The sequence below is a fragment of the Salvelinus sp. IW2-2015 genome, unplaced genomic scaffold (assembly GCF_002910315.2).
Source record: "Salvelinus sp. IW2-2015 unplaced genomic scaffold, ASM291031v2 Un_scaffold859, whole genome shotgun sequence".
NCBI classification, from domain to species: domain Eukaryota; kingdom Metazoa; phylum Chordata; class Actinopteri; order Salmoniformes; family Salmonidae; genus Salvelinus; species Salvelinus sp. IW2-2015.
Genome location: NW_019942630.1, coordinates 429,280 through 453,159, shown reverse-complemented (window position 1 = coordinate 453,159; position 23,880 = coordinate 429,280). Strand labels below are relative to the sequence as shown.

At 42.2% G+C, this 23,880-nt stretch overlaps 1 protein-coding gene across 2 annotated transcripts in view; it reads left to right on the top strand.

The window, feature by feature from the left end:
- Window positions 1–359: 359 nt before the first annotated feature.
- Window positions 360–23,880, top strand: part of LOC112069025 (chemokine-like protein TAFA-2) — a 52,607-nt gene continuing 29,086 nt past the window's right edge. For both annotated transcript variants that reach the window (XM_024136276.1, XM_070438370.1), the window contains exons 1-2: window positions 360–471; window positions 21,867–22,016. In XM_024136276.1, coding sequence (XP_023992044.1) covers window positions 360–471; window positions 21,867–22,016 — 262 coding nt within the window. The remainder of the gene's footprint in view (window positions 472–21,866; window positions 22,017–23,880) is intronic.

Genomic DNA, 23,880 nt, shown 5'->3' with positions numbered 1-23,880 from the left:
AGCCACATTGTACTGTATCAGCAGGATGGGACAGATGATGCTGATCACTAGTGCTCATAAGGGGTCCAACGCACAAAGCCAGTTGCTTTCTCCATTGTGATGTTGTGTTGCTGTCTCTGTGCAGGGCAGAGCTGACATGGAACCTAAATCAAATGTGTCACATGCGCCGAATACAACAGGTGTAGTAGACCTTACAGTGAAATGTGTGGAGTGCAATAGAGATTGCATCATGTTATTGGAGTTGTACTGTAGTGCTGTATATTGAGTGTTGTCGCTACGCCACTCCTGCATGACACCCCAAAAATGCCCTAATGACTGATATGTGACTGACCAAGTTTTCCCCACCCTGTCTTGTCAGAATGCGGGAGAGAGACCTACGGAGCGTGTGCAGAAGGGTGCTGCTGTTGGCCGTCTGTCTGGTGTCTCTCTGGGGACAGCTGACCCTCGCTTCGTCACACAGAAGTCACATAGGTATGTCAACACAATTACAGTAGACACTGTATGCATCTCTATGGGCACGTCGAACACATCCTCATCATAATGATGGTGTGTAATTACTGTCAGCAAATTGTGTAATAACATAATATGTGCAATAACGTAAACTGTTCAACTAGGGGTAAATGCAAAGCACCTACTATGTAACAACATGTTATACTTAATGTAAAATATTTCCTATACAGTATGGTGGATTTGATTTACATGGCTTAACGTATCTCTTCCACTAGGTCCTCAAAGCACTTGACATTGTATAGCTTTAGTAGCTTCCAACTAGTCGATGTCAGGCAGACATTTTGGGCCAGAAAGCTCACCACAACACATTGCTACCAGCTATCAGCTATCACAGTGAAGAGGTGAGGTTGTTTACAATGGTCAGGTGCTAGGATAATGTAGCCTACTGTAAAAGCAGTCATATTGATCAGCTCTTCACTCCAACAGATCTCACTGTAAATAATTAATGGAAACTTATTAGTTGTGCGACACTGAAATGAGGAGAGGCTGATGTAGATAGGAATGTACGGTGCTCTGGGGTCACGTATTGATTTGGAGTTTTTTTTGGCTTCGAACAAAAAGCCAATATAACAAAACAACAACAGACATTTGCAGCTTTAGGAGAACCGTTGTGAAGTTCAGAGTGATTTTAGTGATGGGGAGAGAGTGAGTGCTCCCCAAGGCGAAAAGGTAGAAACTGTGACATCACATTGAAATAATGAGGTCATAACGACAGCCGACTGGAGAGACGTCTCTGCATTAGACAAAACAACAACACTGGAACAGCAACACAGTGAAATTAAACTCCAGGCTACTAGAGATTGGGAAAAGACCTAAAGTTTCAATTGTTCTCATGATAAACTCACTTGAGTACATTATTAGTCTTCCAAAAATCTACTAGTATCCAAGCGCCTGTAGTATGGCCACAAGCCACGTTCGTTTCCATAGAGATGGGTGCTCCACTATGCGGAGTGAGCGTGATTGATTTTGAAGAGATGGCCAGACCACATAGCCACTCGACAGCCCTGGGAAGTGGACTAGTTGCCAGCCACTGGTCTCTGAGGGCAGGGCCAACACTGAGGTAATCACAAGGCAGGTCCCGCAGCTCCAGAGGTCAAGCCAAGGTCTGCCCAATAAACAAACCTCTTTAGCACCGCTGTTTATTGAGGTGGGGGCCTCGCCAGAGCAATTGAACCTTTCACCGTAACCTGACGAGAGCACAGCCGAGCACATTAATAAGACTGCAAGCCCCCAAAGCACCATCCACATTCATTAGTTATAGTCATGAGAGGGGGGGGGGGGCAGACAGAGAAACCAGTTTTTCTTTTTGCTGGTGCGATCTACAGTATACAACTTAGATCCATGGACTCGCTAGATCAAAAGGGCGCCTGAATCACACACAACACATCAATCGTGTGGATATCTTTCAATGGCTTTATTTCATTCAAATAAAAAACATTACTACGAGCAGATCCATTTTTTCTCTCATTTTGAAAACAGCAATCAGGCTCTCTCTGATTTGTTAGTCAGCCAGCAGCCGGATGGCCAGATGCTGAAATGCAGTGGAAAGGAAAACGGGCGTGAAAAACACATTGGCCAAGCTGATTGTGTGATGCGGTGTGACAGCTCTGCTTTTCTGGAGATGAAATGCTCACACTCTGTTACATCTCACAGTGTAAGGGATTAAACCTTACTGCTCATAGATGCTGTAAAACTCTGAATCCCAAAATGTATTAGATTTTTATTTTTATTGTGTTGGTTTATGTTGGGTTTAAGGTTTAACTAACGTCACATGAGACTGTGCAGATATGCTTATGAGTTGAAATTGTGCAGTCATTCCCCCTCATTTGCATTCCAGCGCCATATTTGCATATTTGCTTATGGTGAATACTTTCTAAAAACTGTGTAATGCACTCTAATGGATCATTCTCACACTGGCTCTTATGCTCCATGAGATTCTTGTTTTTATATGCAAATATGCATTAGCATTTTAGTCAAAAAACATGTTTTTTTWATTTAACCAGGCAAGTCAGTTAAGAACAAATTCTTATTTACAATGACGGCCTACCCCAGCCAAACCCGGACGATGCTGGACCAATTGTGCACCACCCTATGGGACTCCCAATCACGGCCGGAGGTGATTCGAACCAAGGACTGTAGTGACACCTATTGAACTGAGATGCAGTTGCTTAGACCGCTGTGCCACCATTCTTTCATATCATGAGGAGACAGTTCCTTCACAAATCGGGAAATGGATATTTAAAAGTGATCTTGGTTTGCTCATCATCACAACAGCATATCATGGTGGTTTGGATACTTATGTCTTCTTTGATGGGAGATTTTCATGTTAGAATTTCTACAGGGAGCTACTACTGCCTGTCAGTCGCAGTGGCATCACCTGACACCCAACCACACAGGTCTTGTGTGACCAATGAGTAATTAACGAGAATCTAACAACCATATAATGCGTACCATAGATGTTTCACTGAGAAAGGTCACATCGACAGAGATGTCGACCAATCACAGGGTTCAGAGGTAATTCTTATGACTAGCATTATGTGAACCAGCCATGACTTGGCTCTGTCTAATCTCTTGTCTGTTCAGAATAGAAACCTAATATTTAAGTCAGCCAAGCCTCTACCGATATTTACTATTTTCTTCTGTGTTGAAACGACCCATAAACTGTTCCTGCCTTCAGCTTTTCCATTTTAATAATCAAATCACATTGACTCTGTACCGGTACCCCCGTACAGTTGTGGCCAAACGTTTTGAGAATGACTTTGTGGAAAGTTTGCTGCCTCAGTGTCTTTACATATTTTTGTCAGATGTTACTATGGAATACTAAAGTATAATTACAAGCATTTCATAAGTGTCAAAGGCTTTTATTGACAATTACATGAAGTTGATGCAAAGAGTAAATATTTGCAGTGTTGACCCTTCTTTTTCAAGACCTCTGCAATCCGCCCTGGCATGCTGTCAATTAACTTCTGGGCCACATCCTGACTGATGGCAGCCCATTCTTGCATAATCAATGCTTGGAGTTTGTCAGAATTTGTGGGTTTTTGTTTGTCCACCTGCCTCTTGAGGATTGACCACAGGTTCTCAATGGGATTAAGGTCTGGGGAGTTTCCTGGCCATGGACCCAAAATATCGATGTTTTTTTCCCGAGCCACTTTTGCGTTATGGCAAGGTGATTAAGGGCTTGTAAGTAAGCATTTCACTGTAAGGCCTRTTGTATTCGGCGCATGTGACAAATAAAATTAGTGTCACGCGGGACTAGGTTGGCGAAAGAACCAGACGCAGAGAGAGAGAGMCGCTTGGGAAAAAAATATACTTTATATTTATTCTCCACAAGAACTGAATAAGCCCGAACATCCAGGGCGTAGAGAAACACTTGCCAAACACCCAAAATACACACACGTAACAAAAAAACAATCCCGCACAAAACAAGGGCGGGTCTTACTCCTAATTATAGGGAAGCTCATTACGAAACAAAAACAGGTGCAACTAATAAGACAAAACAACCAGACAAACGAAAAAGGGATCGGTGGCGGCTAGTAGGACGGTGACGACGACCGCCGAGCACCGCCCGAACAGGCAGGGGAGTCAACTTCGGCGGAAGTCGTGACAATTAGATTTGATTTCAAACAGTCACTGTAATGTATTTCCTGCTTCCATATCCCCCTCTGAAAGATATAGTATACCGTCTTCTAACAGTGAGATAATGACATCAGACTGGTTCTGACTGGCTGACTGATGTCTGTACTCTGTACTCTGGATGCCATGTGGGTCTTTAGGGAGCCTTGCAGATTTGTAATGGTGTACATCAAGTAGCCTACAGCCAAAATAGGGCAGAGAGAACAGCATAGCTCTGGGACTAGAGCTGTCATTCTGCTGGGCAGTGGGCAGGCAGTGGCGGCAGAGCAGGTCATGGCCTCCCTAGGGACAGAGCTGAACGTGGTGGAGAAGAGCGTGTGTGTGGTCCATGTCAATGTATCGGGATGAGGAGATATAGATGAGGAAACGGAAGTGATGGAGACGTGGGGCCTGTTTGAATGGGGGTCACGTCAGGTGGCTCTGTTTCCTAGTGGCAGACCATTGAGATTAGTCCCATGCTATAGACCTCTCTGAATGGCAGCTGGTTATATGAGCTAGGAGGATGTGAGGTATGATGCAGTGTTTATCCATGAAGGACTGAGGTTCTGGAGGAAGACATTTGATATAGAAATAGGATTTGTTTAAGAAGTGGACAGTAAACGCTTAGAGATTAGAATCTTTCATATGCAGACCTCAGTATGTTGTTGTTCTTCTTCTGTGCTTTGTGAGGTGTTTAGGAACGTTGCCACATGAGGTGAATTATTTATCGTGTAAAAGGTTGAGTCATAACAGAAAGACATATGAGTTGATTTGCTTGAAAGTTAACAATACCTTACAAGCATTGTTGGGTTAGTATGAACAACAACAACTATCACACAAGAGTGGTTACTACTGTACTGTAGTTATCAGGTCAAGAGTGGTTACTACTGTACTGTAGTTATCAGGTCAAGAGTGGTTACTACTGTACTGTAGTTATCAGGTCAAGAGTGTTACTACTGTACTGTGTTATCAGGTCAAGAGTGGTTACTACTGTACTGTAGTTATCAGAGTCAAGAGTGGTTACTACTGTACTGTAGTTATCAAGGTCAAGAGTGGTTACTACTGTACTGTAGTTATCAGGTCAAGAGTGGTTACTACTGTACCTGTAGTTATCAGGTCAAGAGTGGTTTACTACTGTAGTTACAGGTGAGAGTGGTTACTACTGTAGTTATCAGGTAAGAGTGGTTACTACGGTAGTTATCAGGTGAAGAGTGGTTACTACTGTAGTTATCAGGGTAAGAGTGGTTACTATGGTAGTTATCAGGTTAATAGTGGTTACTGCTGTACTGTATTCAGGGTAAAGAGTGGTTACTATGTAGTTATAAGGTTAAGAGTGGTTACTATTGGTAAGTTATGAGGGTAAGAGTGGTACTAACGGTAGTTATCAGGTTAAGAGTGGTTACTATGTAGTTATCAGGGTAAGAGTGGTTACTAGCGGTAGTTATCAGGTTAAGAAGTGGTTACTATTGTAGTTATCAGGTTAAGAGTGGTACTACTGTAGTTATCAGGTAAGAGTGGTTACTATGTAGTCATCAGGTTAAGAGTGGTTACTACTGAAAGTTATCAGGTCAAGAGTGGTTTACTACGGTAGTTATCAGGTTAAGAATGGGTACTACTGTAGTTATCAGGTCAAGAGTGATTACTACTGCAGTTATCAGGTTAAGAGTATTTACTACTGTAGTTATCAGGTTAAGAGTGGTTACTACTGTAGTTATCAGGTTAAGAGTGGTTACTACTGTAGTTATCAGGTTAAGAGTCGTTACTTCTGTAGTTGTCAGGTCAAGAGTGGTTTAATTAGACAAGTCATTAGTTAAGTGTCTCTAAATGATCTCAAATGATCTTTCATTGTACTAACGGACCCCCTGCTGTGGCCCAGCGGTTCACACATCTCTGCAGTGATCACTCTCTCCTGTCCTTCTCCAATTAGAGTTCCAATAGAAAGGTATTATCCCACACCACATTGGAAGCTAGTTACCTACCTCTAACTACCCTGTAACTCAAAAGAAACCTGATGGTTTTTAGATTTTGATAGAAATGAGGGACGGGGATGAGATCCTCGATATTCGATTCGATGATAGTGAATTTGCAGTGATGATGAATGCAATTAGCAGAGAAGTGCTAACAGCGTAGCAGTAATTGGGTCTACACTGAGAGCCTTGCCCTTACCTGGCAATTGGAACCCCTTTTAAGTTCCGTCAATTGTGTTGTTGTTAACTGGAAACGCTTGGTTGAGGCTGAGCACCGAGGATATCACCTTCCAAATTGGCCACCGTCCCATTCTTTTGCACTCAGATTTTAACACTCTCTGTTGAATTTCTAATGCCTTGAATAATTTAGAGCAATAAATATGCCAATGATTTGCAGTATATACTATAAAGATTATATGGTGGTAATGTGTCAAAGTCAGGATTGTGGTTCAGAACATGTTCCTCTTGGTTGTGTGTGATTAGCTCGTGATTGAGCTGAAATATTCAGCCCATGTAGGCTATATAAGTAGGCCTATGTGCTATTTACAGGGAACATGTTTAGTACATGGGTAAAGATAATGAGTTGTGTCAATTCAATGTATTTTTCTATTTTTCTTTTGGTGATTGAAAACATTTCTTAAAGTGCTCATTAAGATTATGATATTTCTACAGAGAGGGATAGTAGCATTTTGGAGGAAGTAGGAACATTTGGCAGAAGATCATGGATATTTCTGCTATCCTTGACGTCATGATTCTAATCAAATGTGGTGAGTGATGATTGGTTCGCTTTATGATGAGCTATGATTGGCTCATACCACTTCCTAGAAGACATTTTATTTTCTAAGGCCTATTCAGTTTAAAGTAGAAGCTAATGGGGATCCAAATAAATACACCATCGTACAACATATCTCTTCCATTCCCTCTAGGTAATATGTTTGTGGGCTCTTTATTGTGATTATGCTTTATTTCCGTCCCACAGCCGAGGCATAGCTTAGCATGACTGAATGTTTCAAATAGCTTAGCATCTGACTGAATGTTTCAAATAGCTTAGCATCTGACTGAATGTTTCATCTTAGCATCTGACTGAATGTTTCAAATAGTTAGCATCTGAGTGAATGTTTCAAATAGCTTAGCATCTGACTGAATGTGTTCAAATAGCTTAGCATCTGACTGAATGTTTCAAATAGCTTAGCATCTGACTGAATGTTTCAAATAACTTAGCATCTGACTGAATGTTTCAAATAGCTTAGCATCTGACTGATGTTTTCTTCAAATAGCTTAGCATCTGACTGAATGTTTCAAATAGCTTAGCATCTGTCTGAATGTTTCAAATAGCTTAGCATCTGACTGAATGTTTCAAATAGCCTACCATCGGAGTGTTTTGTCACAGTGCTATCCCAACATTGCTGACAATAAATCAGGCAAGTTTAATTTCCTCTTCTAAACACTAATTCCCATGCTGTTATTACTGTTGCAGATTGACGGCCCCTGATCGTTAATTAAAGAAATGTGCTTTAATAACTGTCCTTTGAAGTGCAGTTAGATAATATAAATCCTTCCATACATTTACCAGTGCTCATTCCCAGCCAAGCAACATTGAACAGGGTTTTCAGTGGGAGAACAGTGGGAGAACCCCACCCCAGCAGCAGCCACAGAGCCGTGGGTCGGCTCTTCTTCCACCTCTTTCTTTCCAGCCATGCTACGATGGAAATGTAAGCTTCTAAAGTTCAGTCTATCAATCGCCTCTCCATCTCTCAGCTGTGCTCGATGTCTCCTTTACCCCCCGGCTTGCATCTCTCTGCTGGAATGAAGTACAGCACAGCACAGCACAGTGTCTACATCGAACCCATAAAAAACACAACCATGGCTGAGCACCACGTTTTATGTGAATGGAGCATAAAATATAATGGGTGGGACTGCTGGAGAGTTTCTGGAAATTGCTTTTTTTTAAAGGTCTCTTGACATTGTTCTGCAGTGTGGCCTATTAGGGAAAAGCACACATTGTGAGTTGAGAGAAAATTGTCAGGTCATATTCACCTTGACCTGGGGGTGACTATAGCAACTCAGCAGCTGGGCACTACAGGTTGGTTGGTGAATACCCAAATCCATTGTTCTCCAAGGCAATCCACTATTTAGTATGAGAACGGATATTACTGCACATAGTATAGGTAATATTCCACCTTTTGTCATAAGTGGATTTCTAAACATATACAGTGCCTTTGGAAAGTATTCAGACCCCTTTAATTTTTCCAAATTTGTTAGGTTACAGCCTTATTCATGGATTAAATCGCATTTTCCCTAAACACTCTACACACAATAACCCATTATGACAAAGAAAAAACAGATTTTTAGACATTTTTGCTAATTTATATAAAAACAACTGAAATATCACATTTACATAAGTACTGTATTCAGACCCTTTACTCTGTACTTTGTTGAAGCAATTTTGTCAGCAATGACGCTACAAGCTTGGCACACCTGTATTTGGGGAGTTTCTCCCATTCTTCTATGCAGATCCTCTCAAGCTCTGTCAGGTTGGATGGGGAGCGTCGCTGCACAGCTATTTTTAGGACTCTCCAGAGATGTTCGATTGGGTTTAAGTCCGGGCTCTGGCTGGACCACTCAAGGACATTCAGAGACTTGTTCCGAAGCCACTCCTGCGTTGTCTTGGCTGTGTGCTTAGGGTTGCTGTCCTGTTGGAAGATGAACCATCGCTGCAGTTTGAGGTCCTGAGTGCTCTGTAACAGGTTTTCATCAAGGATCTCTGTACTTTGCGCCATTCATCTTTGCCTCAATCCTGATTAGTCGACCAGTCCCTGCCACTGAAAAACATCCCCACAGCATGATGCTGCCACCACCATGCTTCACTGTAGGGATGGTGCCAGGTTTCCTCCAGACGTGACGCTTGGCATTCAGGCCAAAGAGTTCAATCTTGGTTTCATCAGACCAGAGAATCTTGTTTCTCATGGTCTGAGAATCTTGAGATGCCTTTTGGCAAACTGCAAGCGGGCTGTCATGTGGCTTTCATCTGGCCACTCTACCAGAAAGGCCTGATTGGTGGAGTGCTGCAGAGATGGTTGTCCTTCTGGAAGGTTCTCCCATCTCCACAAAGGAACTTTGGAACTCTGTCAGAATGAAAATCAGGTTTTTGGTCACCTCCCTGACCAAGGCCCTTCTCCCCCGATTGCGCAGTTTGGCCAGGCGGCCAGCTGTAGGAAGAGTCTTGGTGGTTCCGAATTTCTTTAATTTAAGAATGATGGAGGCCACTGTGTTCTTGGGGACCTTCAATGCAGCAGATTTTTTTTTGTACCCTTCCCCAGATCTGTGCCTCAACACAATCGTGTCTCGGAGCTCTACGTACAATTCCTTCGACCTCATGGCTTTGTTTTTGCTCTGACATGCACTGTCAACTGTGGGACCTCATATAGACAGGTGTGTGCCTTTCCAAATCATGTTCAATCAATTGAATTTACCACAATGGACTCCAATCAAGTTGTAGAAACATCTCAAGGATGATCAATGGAACAGGATGCACCTGAGCTCTATTTCAAGTCTTATTGCAAAGGGTCTGAATACTTCTGTAAAAATATTTTATTTTGCAAAAAAATCTAAAAACCTGTTCTCGCTTTGTCATTATGGGGTATTGTGTCTAGATTGCTGAGGACATTTTTTTTTTAAATACATTTGAGAATAAGGCTGTAAAGTAACAAAATATGGAAAAAGTCAAGGGGTCTGAATACTTCCCGAAGGCACTGTATATGCAGCCTGTTCAACTGATTATATCTACAGTAGCAAAGCTCAGATAGATAAAGACACCTCTCAGTATTCAAATCATGATTCCCTTATTGTAGCCGACTGGAGATAGAACTGGAAATGTGTGCCACTCTCACGCGGCGAACAAGGGCCTTATCCCCCCCTTTGTTGCTCCACAGCTCTGGGTGTCTGCTGACATTCTGGGTGTCTCCTGACATTCTGGATGTCTCCTGACATTCTGCCTGTCAATCAACCCCAAGAGTGGAGCGTTAGCACAATCGGTTTACACTTTGAGAGAGGAGACTGCAACCCATTTAGAGGTGACATGACGGCTCTCTGACAGATAACGAGTATGTGTGGCGTGTGAGATGAGAGAATATAGAAATGAACAAGATTAACATGCTGCTACACTATACACTATGAACTCTCTCCTGCTATGGCCTCTTGGAGGGTTGTCACCACGCTGCAGACGACAAGGGTGAGAAGGAGAGCTGAGGCCATTGCTGTTGGGGATATTTTGAGAGAAAGCGTATCTGTTTTATGGTAATGAACCAGAGAGGATTAATAATGGTTAATAATACTGTTTAACATGTTATATACAGATAATAAGCTTTGGTGAATGGAACTATAATGCCAATGTGTGATAGAGTAGATTAGCCAAATAGCAAGTGTCTGTGCAATGCTGCAATGCAGACTCTAAACACACCCTGGTAGAATGTGCATGTACTGCAGAATAGCTCTTTATGTTAACACAATAACGCACAGCAGTGTATGTCTGGCGTTCCCAAGTTTACACAGTAGTTATTGATTCTACCAAGGAAAAGGAGCTTCACAATCAGAAACAGCTCTACTCATCAACAGAGTGGATKTCGAGGCATACGATGCTCTCTGAGCCAAAGTTGAATAATGTTCTCCTCCAGTCCTGCATTTACAACGACTGTCAAGAGTCTGGCTTGTGACTGAGGGTGTCAAGATACAGTTGATGTTGTAGTTAAGGTCAAGTAAGGCGTACTCATCTCTCTGAAGTCCATAGTTTATGGCTTATGTATAGTATCATATTATGTCCTCTATATTTGCTCCTTGTTGCTTTAAGAGCACCTTATATTTCTCAGTAGGCCTTATGCTAACTATAGTTAAGTACTATACCTGTGCAACAAAACAAAACCATGGAAAAACTGTGGAAGCCTGTATAAAGTGCAACCAAACATTTGGTTTGGTTGACTTTTTACAGTCTTCAATAGTTTTGTTTTGTTGCACAGGTGAAACTATTGAAAAGCGGCAGTAAGGCCTACTGCGAAAGTATACTCAGAGACACTTTGGCATCTGTGGAGCTTTCTCTAGCCTGTCTCTGTGATGTGGGCTTATTTCCTGGGCACAACCAAGTGTGATTGTCGAGCTCAGCAGGTTTACAGCAGGAGAGATATGAGTCAATCTCTTCAGAATACCGTAAGCCAATTAAGCATAAGTCTTCTGAGACGTACTCCCATTGCTCAGGAAGCTTGAGGGATGAATGTCTCAGGGAACCAATATTTCTATGCCTGCTTTAAATGCTATAACATGATAGAGGTGGAAGAAACTATCTCCACTATCTCTTTTTCATATACCTCTTTCACCTAGTCCATACATCTCTCCCTCCTCGCTCTGTCCTCCCTTTGTTTCTCTTTTTGCAAATGTTTAACTGGCGTTATGAGGACCTTAGGATTGATCCCAGGTGTTACATCACTGCTTAGACTTTTGACAATACAAAATATAGCAGACAGACAGTTATATACTCAGAATTCTGTGGCTGTACTGTACAGTACTATCTCTCCTTAGTCTTAAATGCTACATGAGCAGCTTGAGCATAAAATCTAGTCATCATTTATTCATGGTGTTTCTATTGTCTACCTGTTTTGCTGGCTGCTGTGGTCTGGGCCCACGCCCGCCCGTGACTCTGTTGACAGTGTTGTGATTTAGCCTCCCCATTCCGTGGGTTGAAAAGGGAGAGCAGCACAAACAGGAAATGAGGTTAAGGACATTTTGTTTTCTTCCTTTTCTGGTTAAAAAAGGAGTCAGTGAAGCTAAACCAGAGGCTTGGTTCCGTTCGTGCCTCAGTGGACAGAGAAGTTAGTTTCCTGTCTGTCAGGGAGATACAAACACAGACTATTGCTGTCAACAACACGGTCAGGAAACAACGTTTACATTTGTGACATTAATTCAACTTGAACATTTTAGATCAGCCTACTAACTCAGCCTCCCTGATAGTGTGACCCAGCCTGGGTCCTGTCGTGCGAGTGTGTTTGAGCTCTGTTCCCGCGCAGCGCAGATGGTCAGGTTGGTTCTCTCATTAGTTCATACCCGTTTCATAAGTGACTGGATGTAAATTGCTGTGGCGTTGACTAGGTAATTGGGTTCTCTCTCTCTCTCTCTATCTATCTATCCAAAAAGCTTTTAATGCCCTCAGCAGTGTCTGTGAGTGAGTAATAATAACCACGAGGATGTGCTGGGAGCATGAAGCTTATCATGACTACAGTATTAGATCAAACTGTGAAAAACACAGTAGTCCTAACTGAATGGGTCTTGTTTGATCTTAAACTGTAGCTTCTACAGTGCTCTAACCCTCTTTAACCTTGTTTCAGTTAAGCCGTTGTATATATTGAAGATTTCTGCAGTAAAAAGCCAGTGGATGCTTTAAAAGCCTACAGGCATTTAAAACGCCCCTCTCTCATGTTGCCGTATTATAAGCCCTATGTCTGTGTCAGTGAGCCAATAGATATGATATACAGAACTGTGCTTAAAACAACCCTCAAAGATCGCTGCGCATTGACCAGACTGAGGTTGTTAGTTAGAGTTCTCTCCAAGGTTGTTGCAGTGGTGAAGGCTGATGTGATGGCGGAACACTGTGTCCTCTCCTTCGCCTCCTTGTGCTAGACTGAACTGCTGAGTCTGATGCACACTGTCAGAAGGGTACAGTTAGAAGGCAGTCTTACTCTCTGTCTGAGGTGCATTTGAAGTAGATGACGGTTGAAGAACATTCCTCTAGAATGCTTTTGAACCCCTTAGTGTTGCAAAATTCCCAAGTTTTACAAAAGTCATGGTTTGAGGATACCAGATTTCCTGCTTATTGCGTCCTGATTCTGGGAATCTGGGGCTTTCTGGGAACCTGGGAATTTTGGGAAAGCTAGCAGAATTTTGCCACCTTAGAGCCCATTCTAGTAAGGGCCTGGGAAACAAGTCAGCTCTGGAGTTAATTTAGCCAGAGTAGGGACAGGGGGATACCTAGTCAGTTGTACAACTGAAATGTGTCTTCCGCATTTAACCCAACGCCAACCCCTTAACCCAACCCCTCTGAATCAGAGAGGTGTGGGGGCTGCCATAATGGACATCCACGTCTTCGACGCCCAGGGAACAGTGGGTTAACTGTCTTGCTCAGGGGCAGAACGACAGATTTTTACCTTGTCAGCTCGGGGATTCAATCCAGCAACTTTTCGGTTACTGGCCCAACGCTCTTACCACTAAGCTACCTGCCGCCTACATACTGAACAGTCATTTATTCACCTGCTGATTGAAACTTGTTCACGGAGAGGAGGCATGGTGTCACGATCGTCGTAACTTTGTATAGAGGACCAAGGCGCAGCGTGATAGAACGACATCTTCCTTTTATTTTGAAGACGAACAAACGAACAWAAACAACAAACAGACGACCGTGAAGCTATTCAAACAAATAGTGCTGACACTAAACACTACACATAGACAATTACCCACAACAGCCTAATGCCTATGGCTGCCTTAAATATGGCTCCCAATCAGAGACAATGAAAGACAGCTGTCTCTGATTGAGAACCACTCAGGCAACCATAGACATACCTAGACACCTACACTGAACACAACCCCATAAACTCTACCAAAACCCCCTAATACAATACAACCACCCAATACGAGACAAATACACACAAACATCCCCCATGTCACACCCTGACCTAACTAAAATAATACAGAAAACAAAGATAACTAAGGCCAGGGCGTGACACATGGTAAATGGTTAGTACTATTCAAGATCGTTGAGACATCCCTATTCTAAACCCTAACTCCTACCCTAACCCTAAACTTAACCATAACCCTTACCWAACCCTAACCCTTACCTTAACCATAAAAGGTATACTTGGGTAGGGATGTCCCAAGGATCCCACATAGCATGAACCCATGGTAAATGTTGACCAAAAGCAGATGTTTGCTTCGATGGTGTCACTGAATATTTTCCACGATCACCATTATTTTATGATGCGTGTGTGCCATTTTTCTGCGTTATTTTCACTTAGTATGACTGACAAGTTAAAACGTACGTAAACTTTATCTAGGATGTTGTATGAACTGAAATGTTAAAATTCACAGCGATGCAGTTTTCATTGCTCTTGGGTTCAATGCGGAATTCTCTTCATTTTCTGCAATGGCTTGACTTTCTCTACCTCTTTGTGAGTGTTTTGTTTGCTGCACAAAACAAACGCCTGAGACACTTTCTGGAGAATACAGGGTGTATCAAGACAAGTGACTGCCACACTGCAATGCTAATTTCCCCCATGAACAGATATCATAAATAACCTCACAGGAAATGTGGCTATTCTTTTCCATTTGTTTTTGTTTATTATTTGTCATCATGTTAGCAAACAATTGATGAAAAATATGACAGCAACTCAAAAAGAATATCTTTGAGCAGGGAAATTGAAAGGAGAGCACATCCATCAAATATTCCTTTTTTGTTTGAGGCTACATGCAGACTGACTATGCACAGTTTTATTTTTAAATGGCTCATAGCCTCCATGGAAGGTCACATTTCTATTTTTCGACTTTAGACGTTTCCACCAATCATTCTCCTACATTAATTGAAAACAAACATATTCCTGAGAAGAAGCTCTCGACAAGTGTTAGTCTCCAAACTTTAAAATTACCTTGTGTCTGAAATTGCTTGTCAACATAAATCCTTCAGCATCATTTACATTTTGTTACAGCTGTTTGAATATATTACAGAACATTTTGATATTCTTTTTTTTTTTACCACAAAACTAGCCAACTAGCAAAACTATAACTATAAACTACTGTACTATTTTTGTCAACTTTTTTACAGGATTAATTGAATTACACAATCATTCAGCAATACAGGTTGCAGTTATTTATAACAGGTCCACGGGGTAGATTATTGTAAAAAATATATAAAATATAATTGTGTGTGTGCTATACTTGTCAGTTCAATAAGAAAATATTCCCGAATTTATTGCAACAGAATTTATTAATTCAAGCTGTGCCTTTAAAAGCAAAGCTCCCCATGCCATAATACTATGAGACAATCTGAAAAACATACTCATTAGCTGCTTCTTGCCTCCACTAGATTTATCAGTGTTTCTCTCTTCTGTGACTCATCAAAGCTCTAAATAACTTCTGGATGCATGTTGGCACTTATCATTCAGGGATCAATTAATATGATTGCAGAGAGGAGCACTGTGCTTAAAGTGCTATTGATTGCCCGGAGGTCCGGACCTCACGCCAGTCCTCATTAGTCTCTCCTTCCTGTTGACGTGGGTGCTGGGGGATTCTAACTGATGACAATCCTAATATACATTCTTTAAGTGAAACGTATTGATCACAGGTGTTGGGAGCCATTTGGTCCAGCTGTCTGGACTAGCACAGCAGGGCAACACTGCAAGAGAAAGAGGAGCAGCTCCTATCTAGCTGGCACATTGAGACATTATCCTGACTATACTATTAGTACTTTGCATCCTCTCCATTGATCTCAAAGAGATCCTAATGAGCATGATGGTACACTATATATACAAAAGTATGTGGACACCCCTTCAAATTATTATTATTATTATAATATATACAGTACTAGTCAAAAGTTTGGACACACCTACTCATTCCAGGGTTTCTATTTATTTTTACGATTTTCTACATTGTAGAATAATAGTGACATCAAAACTATGAAATAACACAAATGGAATAATGTAGTAAGCAAAAAAGTGTTAAACAAATCAAAATATATTTTATATTTGAGATTCTTCTAAGTAGCCATCCTTTGCCTTGATGACAGCTTTGCACAGTCGTGGCATTCTTTCAACCAGCTTCATGAGGTAGTCACCTGGAATGCATTTCAATTGACAGGTGTGCTTAAAAGTTCATTTGTGGAATTTCTTTCCTTCTTAATACGTTTGAGCCGATCAGTTGTGTTGTGACAAGGTAGGGGTGGTATACAGAAGAAAGCCCTATTTGGTAAAAGACTAAGTCCATATTATGGCAAGAACAGCTCAAATAAGCAAAGAGAAATGACAGCCCATCATTACTTTATTACATGAACGTCAGTCAATCCGTGAAATTTCAAGAACTTATAAAGTTTCTTCAAGTGCAGTTGCAAAAACCATCAAGCGCAATGATGAAACTGGCTCTCATGAGGACCACCACAGGAAAGGGAGACCCAGAGTTACCTTCATTAAAGTTAACTGCAACTTAGATTGCAGCCCAAATAAATGCTTCACAGAGTTCAAGTAACAGACACATCTCAACATCAACTGTTCAGAGGAGAYTCCGTGAATCAGGCTTTTGTGGTCGAATTGCTGCAAATATACCACTACTAAAGGATACCAATAATAAGAGGAGATTTGCATGGGCCAAGAAACATAAGCAATGGACATTAGACCGGTGGAAATCTGTCCATTGGTCTGATGAGTCAAAATATGCAATTTTTGGTTCCAACCGCTGTGTCTTTGTGAGACGCAGAGTAGGTGCATTGATGATCTCTGCATGTGTGGTTCCCACCGTGAAGCATGGAGGAGGAGATGTGCTGGTGTGGGGTGCTTTGCTGATGTCACTGTCAGTGATTTATTCAGAATTCAAAGCACACTTAACCAGCATGGCTACTACAGCATTCTACAGTGATACACCATCCCATCTGGTTTGCGCTTAGTGGGACTATCATGACAATGACCCAAAACACACCTCCAGGCTGTGTAAGGGCTTTTTGACCAAGAAGGAGAGTGATGGAGTGCGGCATCAGATGACCTGGCCTCCACAATCACCCGACCTCAACCCAATTGAGATGGTTTGGGATGAGTTGGACCGCAGAGTGAAGGAAAAGCAGCCAACATATGCTCAGCATGTTCTCAGCAGTCCTTCAAGACTGTTGGAAAAGCATTCCAGGTGAAGCTGGTTGAGAGAATGCCAAGAGTGTGCAAAGTTGTCATCAAGGCAAAGGGTGGCTACTTTTTTAATATATATATTTTTTGTTTAACACTTTTTAAATTACTACATGATTCCATATGTGTTATTTCATAGTTTTGATGTCTTTACAATTATTCTACAATGTAGTAGATAAAGAAAAACCTTGAATAGGTAGGTGTCCAAACTTTCAACTGGTACTGTATATTTTTTGGAACCCTTATTTTACCAGGTTTAGTTGACAATCCGGGGAATAGTTACAGGGGAAAGGAGGGGCGATGAATGAGCCAGTGGATTTGGCTATTTCAGCAACACATGTTGCTGACAAAAATTGGCAGTAGAATGGCTTCACTGAAGAGCTCAGTGACATTCAACATGGCACCGTCATAGGTTGCCACCTTTCCAACAAGTCAGTTCATCAGATTTCTGCCCTGCTAGAGCTGCCCCAGTCAACTGTAAGTTCTGTTATTGTGAAGTGGAAACGTCTAGGAGCAACACTGGCTTTCCCGCGAAGTGGTAGGACACACAAGCGCACAGAATGGGACCACCGAGTRCTGAAGAGCGTTGCGCGTGGAAATGGTCTGTCCTCGGTTGCAACACTCACTACCGAGTTCCAAACTGCCTTTGGAATAAACATCAGCACAACAGCTGTTCCTCGGGACCTTCATAAAATGGGTTTCCATGGCCGAGCAGCCACACACAAACCTAAGATCACCATGCGCAATACCAGGCGTAGGCTGGAGTGGTTTAGAACTTGCCGCCACCAGATCGGTGTGAAAGAACTTCACTGGCCTGCACAGAGCACTGACCTCAACCCCATAGAACACCTTTGGGATGAATTGGAACGCCAACTGTGAGCCAGACTTAATCGCCCAACGTCAGTGCCGAACCTTACTAATGCTCTTGTGGCTGAATGGAAGCCGCAGTAATTTTCCAACATCTAAGTGGAAAGCCTTCCCAGAAGAGTGGAGGCTGTTATAACAGCAAATGGGGAACCAACTCCAAATTAATACCCATGATTTTGGAATGAGATGTTCAACGAGCAGGTGTCCACATACTTTTGGTCATGTAGTGTATACAGTGCATTCGGGAAAGTATTCAGACCCCTTACCTTTTTCCACATTTTGTTATGTTACAGCCTTATTCTAAAATTTATAAAACAAATACAAATCTCATCAACCTACACAYAATACACCATAATGACAAAGCGAAAACAGGTTTTTAGATATGTTAGCAAATGTGTAAAAAAATATGTTCCTACAACTTGATTGGAGTCCACCTGTGGTAAATTCATTTGATTGGACATGATTTGGGAAGGCACAYACCTGTCTATATAAGGTCCCACAGTTGATAGTGCATGTCAGAGCAAAAACCAAGCCATGAGGTCGAAGAAATTGTCTGTAATGCTCCGAGACAGGATTGTGTCGAGGCACAGATCTGGGGAAGGCTTCCAAAAAACGTCCCCAAGAATACAGTGGCCTCCTTAAATGGAAGAAGTTTGGAACCAACAAGACTGTTCCTAGAGCTGGCTGCCCGGCAAAACTGAGCAATTGGGGGAGAAGGGCCTTGGTCAGGGAGGTGACCAAAAACCTGATGGTCACTCTGACAGAGCTCCAGAGTTCCTCTGTGGAGATGGGAGCACCTGCTAGAAGGACAACCATCTCTGCAGCACTCCACCAATTAGGCCTTTATGGTAGAGTGGCAAGACGGAATCCACTCCTCTGTAAAAGACACATGACAGCCCACTTGGATGTTGCCAAAATGCACCTAAAGCTCTCTCAGACCATGAGAAAAAAATATGATCTGTCTGATGAAACCGAGGTTGATCTCTTTGGTCTGAATGCCAAGTGTCATATCTGGAGGAAACCTGGCACTATCTCTACTGTGAAGCATGGTGGTGGCAGCATCATGCTGTGGGGATGTTTTTCATTGGCAGGGACTGGTCGACTAATCAGGATCAAGGGAAAGATAAACGGAGCAAAGTACAGAGAGATCCTTGATGAAAACCTGCTCCAGAGAGCTCAGGACCTCAGACTGGGGTGAAGGTTCATCTTCCAACAGGACAGCGACCCTAAGAACACAGCCAAGACAATGCAGAAGTGGCTTCGGGACAAGTCTCTGAATGTCCTTGAGCGGCCCAGCCAGTGCAGAAGAATGGGAGACACTCCCCAAATACAGGTGTGCCAAGTTTGTAGCATCTTACCGAAGAAGATTCAAGGCTGTAATAACTGCCAAAGGTGCTTCAGCAAAGTACTGAGTAAAGGGTCTGAATACTTATGTAAATGTAATATTTCCGAAAATGTTTTTGTATATATTTCTAAATACCTGTTTTTGCTTTGTCATTATGGGGTATTTGTGTGTAGATTGATGAGAAAAAAAAACAAATGAATCCATTTTAGAATAAGGCTGTAACGTTACAAAATGTGGAAAATGTCAAGGGTTCTAAGTACTTTTCCGAGTGCACTGTATAACAGGGAATCTAGCCCATATACAGTATGGGCACCAGGACCATCATATTTCTCACACTTCACTTCCACCTTCTCCCAATAGGCTGAGGGTGTAGGCTGAGGATATAGGATCAGCAGTCAGCCAGCTTATGGCCTTTTCTTTGTTGTGTGTAGTTACCAGCCAAGGCTCGCCTCACCCCTGTAACACACACCCTAATCTCCCTCACCTTGCCCCCCTACCCCCTCCCCACCGTGCACACTGCTTGGTGTGGGGTTTGACTCCTGAGTCAGTGACCTTGACCCGTAGAGGGCTGCTGAGGCCTGAGGTTTAATCAGTAGTTTTCACAGGTTCCTCTCCTCACAGCCCTGGCTGCATGCTGCCAACTGCACCTTAATGAGTAAACCCTTCCAGTCTTCCAGCTATCCAGCCCAGACCCAACCCTGTACGGTAGCTCTGTTGCGCTGGCTCTCCTTCTCTCAGACCACAAATAGCCTGGTGGGCGTGCTGGGGGTGGAGGCGCAGCCGATGAACCGGGTGACTTGGCAAAGCTAGCCATGCAGGGCTAGCAGACATGGCTGCTCGGTTTGGAGGTTGAAGCGTTGAAGCAGTAAGTTCTCTGCTGTGGAATGCTCAGTACTTTTTAGTGAACAAGTTGATCAAATTATTATGGAGAAGTCACAGGTAGCTATTATTATGACATTTCATAGTTTTCTGAATCTATTGTGTGTTCTCAAATTCTCCTCTTGATCACTTATAAGATCATTTCCTTCAACTCTGACATGTTCTGTTTATCTCCCAGTGTAACAGAGTGACTGAGTGTCACGGAGCTTTACTGGACCCTTATTGATTACGTATCAGTCACACACAGCTATCTCCCCCTCTTCAAAAAAGTTTGAATACTCAATTTGAGCAATTGAAACTGTGACCCAGGGGTATGCCTGTGGCTTAAAGATAATCACATCACAGACGAAGACCCTCACCTGTGTTTGCGTCAGTAAGGTTGTGTTGGCTGGAAAGCACTCAATCACCAATTGTTAACTGGCCTTTTGTTGGAATTTGAATTGCTCCTTATTGATTGGAAGCAAAATGTTTTTAATGTTGTAGATTAGATTTTTGGATTGCTCACTAATGACAAGATGGAGGCCCATTTTCAATCTATTTTCAATTCAGGTCCCAAATTGAAAATCTTTACAGGCGTAATTAAGGCTGATCTGAAAATAACACTGAAACTTTTAATCGTTTTCCCCCTTGACAATGATGTGTAAAAAACTAAAGACTTTCACGTAGGCCTACTGAGAAGAAAGGTAATGAATATAAAATAGACACAAATACATTTTTTACATTTTTTATCTAAAAAGACAACTATGTACATGAAGGATATCATCACCCGCAGTAAATTATTATTCTAAATATTAAAAGGCTCATTCTTTAAATGGTATAACACAGGTCATACTGTTATTGATGTAAACTCAATTGACACAACAATTCTGTGGTCTTTCAGTCCACGATTCCTTACATCAAAGGAGGCATTTAAAAACACAACATCGACAACGTATTTCTGTTAACGTTGCTGTGGATTGATGCGTTGCTAGTTCAAACGTCTCCACCCCAAAAAAATTCTACATTTTATACTTGGAATTAATAATTCAGCACCAACCTATATGGGGTATTTTTATATCTCTTACTTCATRAAGCAATGACTATATTGTCCGTGTTCTCACCACTGAAGTTGTGGTCCTCTCAGCTTTTAAAGAAGGATTTCCCTATGCATAATTCATCAGTTGCAGGAAAGAAAAGGCCCCCTACGTGGAGAACAATTTAAGCATGAAAGTACACGAGAGATGTATCTTTGCAGTGAGCTGCAGGTCAGCTATATAGAGGTCCCTGCCTGGTAGGTTCTAATACACTTCCTCCCAGCTCTTTTCTGGCTTTTTTAAAGGCCATTTAAGATCAGGAGGGATATTCCCAATCAATATACTCATTGCTTTAGTTGGATTAGACTCTGAAGTATAGATACTGTAGAAAGATTTATTATAGACTGTAGGGTACAAACAAAGATGTGTCTTAGACTCTGTAGGGTACATACAAAGAGTATGTGTGTCAAAGCCTCTGTAGGGTACAGTCTTTGTCTCCCTGTATCCCTCAAATTCAGATATGGACCTCAAAGCCAGTTCCACTGCTTTTTTCATGTAGTGCCCTATTCTGACCAGAGCCCAATGCGGCAGCCCTATGTGACTGTTCAAACCTGGGCCAAACATACAGAGTGCACTAATGAGAATAGGGTCATTTGAGATCTGTCCTTACAGACACAGCTGTAGCTTACAGTGTTTGTTCTGCAGGAGCTGGAGTGTTGAACATGATTCTAACATGGAACCACCTCTGTGTTTGCAGTGCATGTCAAAGCAGGGACCTGTGAAGTGACCGCCGCCCACCGCTGCTGCAACAAGAACAAGATCGAAGAGAGATCCCAGACGGTGAAATGTTCCTGCTTCCCCGGACAGGTTGCCGGGACAACAAGAGCGGCCCCATCTTGTGTGGACGGTACGGTCGTTGTTTTTGCTCTCGTATTTTTGAATTTCTATTGACAGGATTAACACCACAGTAAGAGGCTGTATATTGTACCAACATTGGTCTAGTTTCACTCATGTATCACTTAGAAATAGTGTTGTTTAAAAAAAAAAAAATTACATTTTCAAAATGTGTTACCCGTTTAAGAAGCTAGGAGTATGTTGCACGTCACTATTTCACAGGAAAGACATTTTAACGTTTTTTAAAAATACTTTTTTTAATGTATGCGTTTTTTGGCCAAAATGCCTTATGGAACATGAGAACTTTCATGTGCCTTAATAACAAACTTGTATGCCATCTGTAAATTTGAATACAATTGTTCAATTCTGAGCCTAGTTGGTTTAGCCACGGAAAAATACAGGAACCTTCCTGCTATCCATTATTGGCTGAGAAAATGGATAAGCTGGACATGTCGAGAGATGAGTTCGGATTGGTCTGCCATGTAACATGCTTCTGTCTATAACATGAGCTGCTCAATATGTGTGGATAATCCTTTCTACCGCAGCATTATTTTTTAAGATATCATGAATAACTGAAAAAGTGTTGCATTGCTGACCTGAAGTTAATTGCGCTATTGACAAAGATCAGTGGGAAAAGGTTGTGATGGACTACTTTTTGGAGGACGACTGTGCCATGCTGACTCTCTCTGACAAAATCAGACGATGAGGAAATACCTGATTTAGGTAAAAAAAAACATTTTCATTGAACTAGAAATTGTAGAGTCTTCTGCTGACCGTGATAGGGGAAGAAACAACGATCAACRGTGTTGTTGTCACGGAAGAAGTTGACTGAGATTTGAAATCAGTGGAATGCCCGATGGAAGCAGACAGATGATTGCCAAATACGGAGAGTCAAAAAGAGTACAGAGGAGGCTGTTGTATAAAACACCTGTCTCTGGATTACATSTTAAAATGAAGGGCAACCATGGCATCCATGACAGAGGGAGAAGYGTYCATYAATGTATACGGGTAAGAGTTTAGCTACATTTTCAGATATTATACATTTCAAATCTTTTCAGAAAGTAGTTTTTCATTGCAAGTTAAAGCGTACTGTTAGCTAGCTCGCTAGCTAACGTTACGTGTATGATCTGTTTAGTAATATTAGTTGTATCTCAGAAAGCCATTTGTATTGCTAGTTATAGCAAGGTAAGAGGTAAGGACGCAGCTAAACGTTTGTTCTCTCTTCGCCAAGGAGCTCGCAGTGTGGCAGACTTTGTGATCGAATTCAGGACATTGGCTGTGGAGAGTGGTTGGAATGAGGAGTCACTACAAGTGGCTTTTTACCAGGGGTTGTCGGAGCAACTCAAGGACGAGCTGATCTCCTATCCAGAGCCTAGTGACCTAGACAGTTTGGTCACATTATCTATTCGGGTGGATAATAGAGTCCGAGAGAGAAGGAGGGAGAAGCAGTGGGGCCCGTCCAATCAATCAGCGAGATCCCACGGACTAAACGTAAGAGTAGTGAGAGATTCCCATGACTGACAGTGAGCATGAAGACTCCAATGACTGACAGTAGAGTAGTGAGAGATCTCCATGACTGACATAGAGTAGTGAGATCCTCGACTGACAGTAGAGTAGTGAGAGACTCTCATGACTGACAGTAGAGTAGTGAGAGATCCACAAAGAGAGTCCGACCTGACAATACAGTAGTGAGTCCTCCACGACTGACATAGAGTAGTGAGAGATCCCATGACTGACAGTGAGTAGTGAGATCCTCCATGACTGACAGTACATAGTGAGATCCTCCATGACGACAGTACAACAGGTGAGTCCTCTATGACTGACAGTACAGTAGTGAGAGATACGCCATGACTGCAGTAGAGTACTGGAGATCTCCT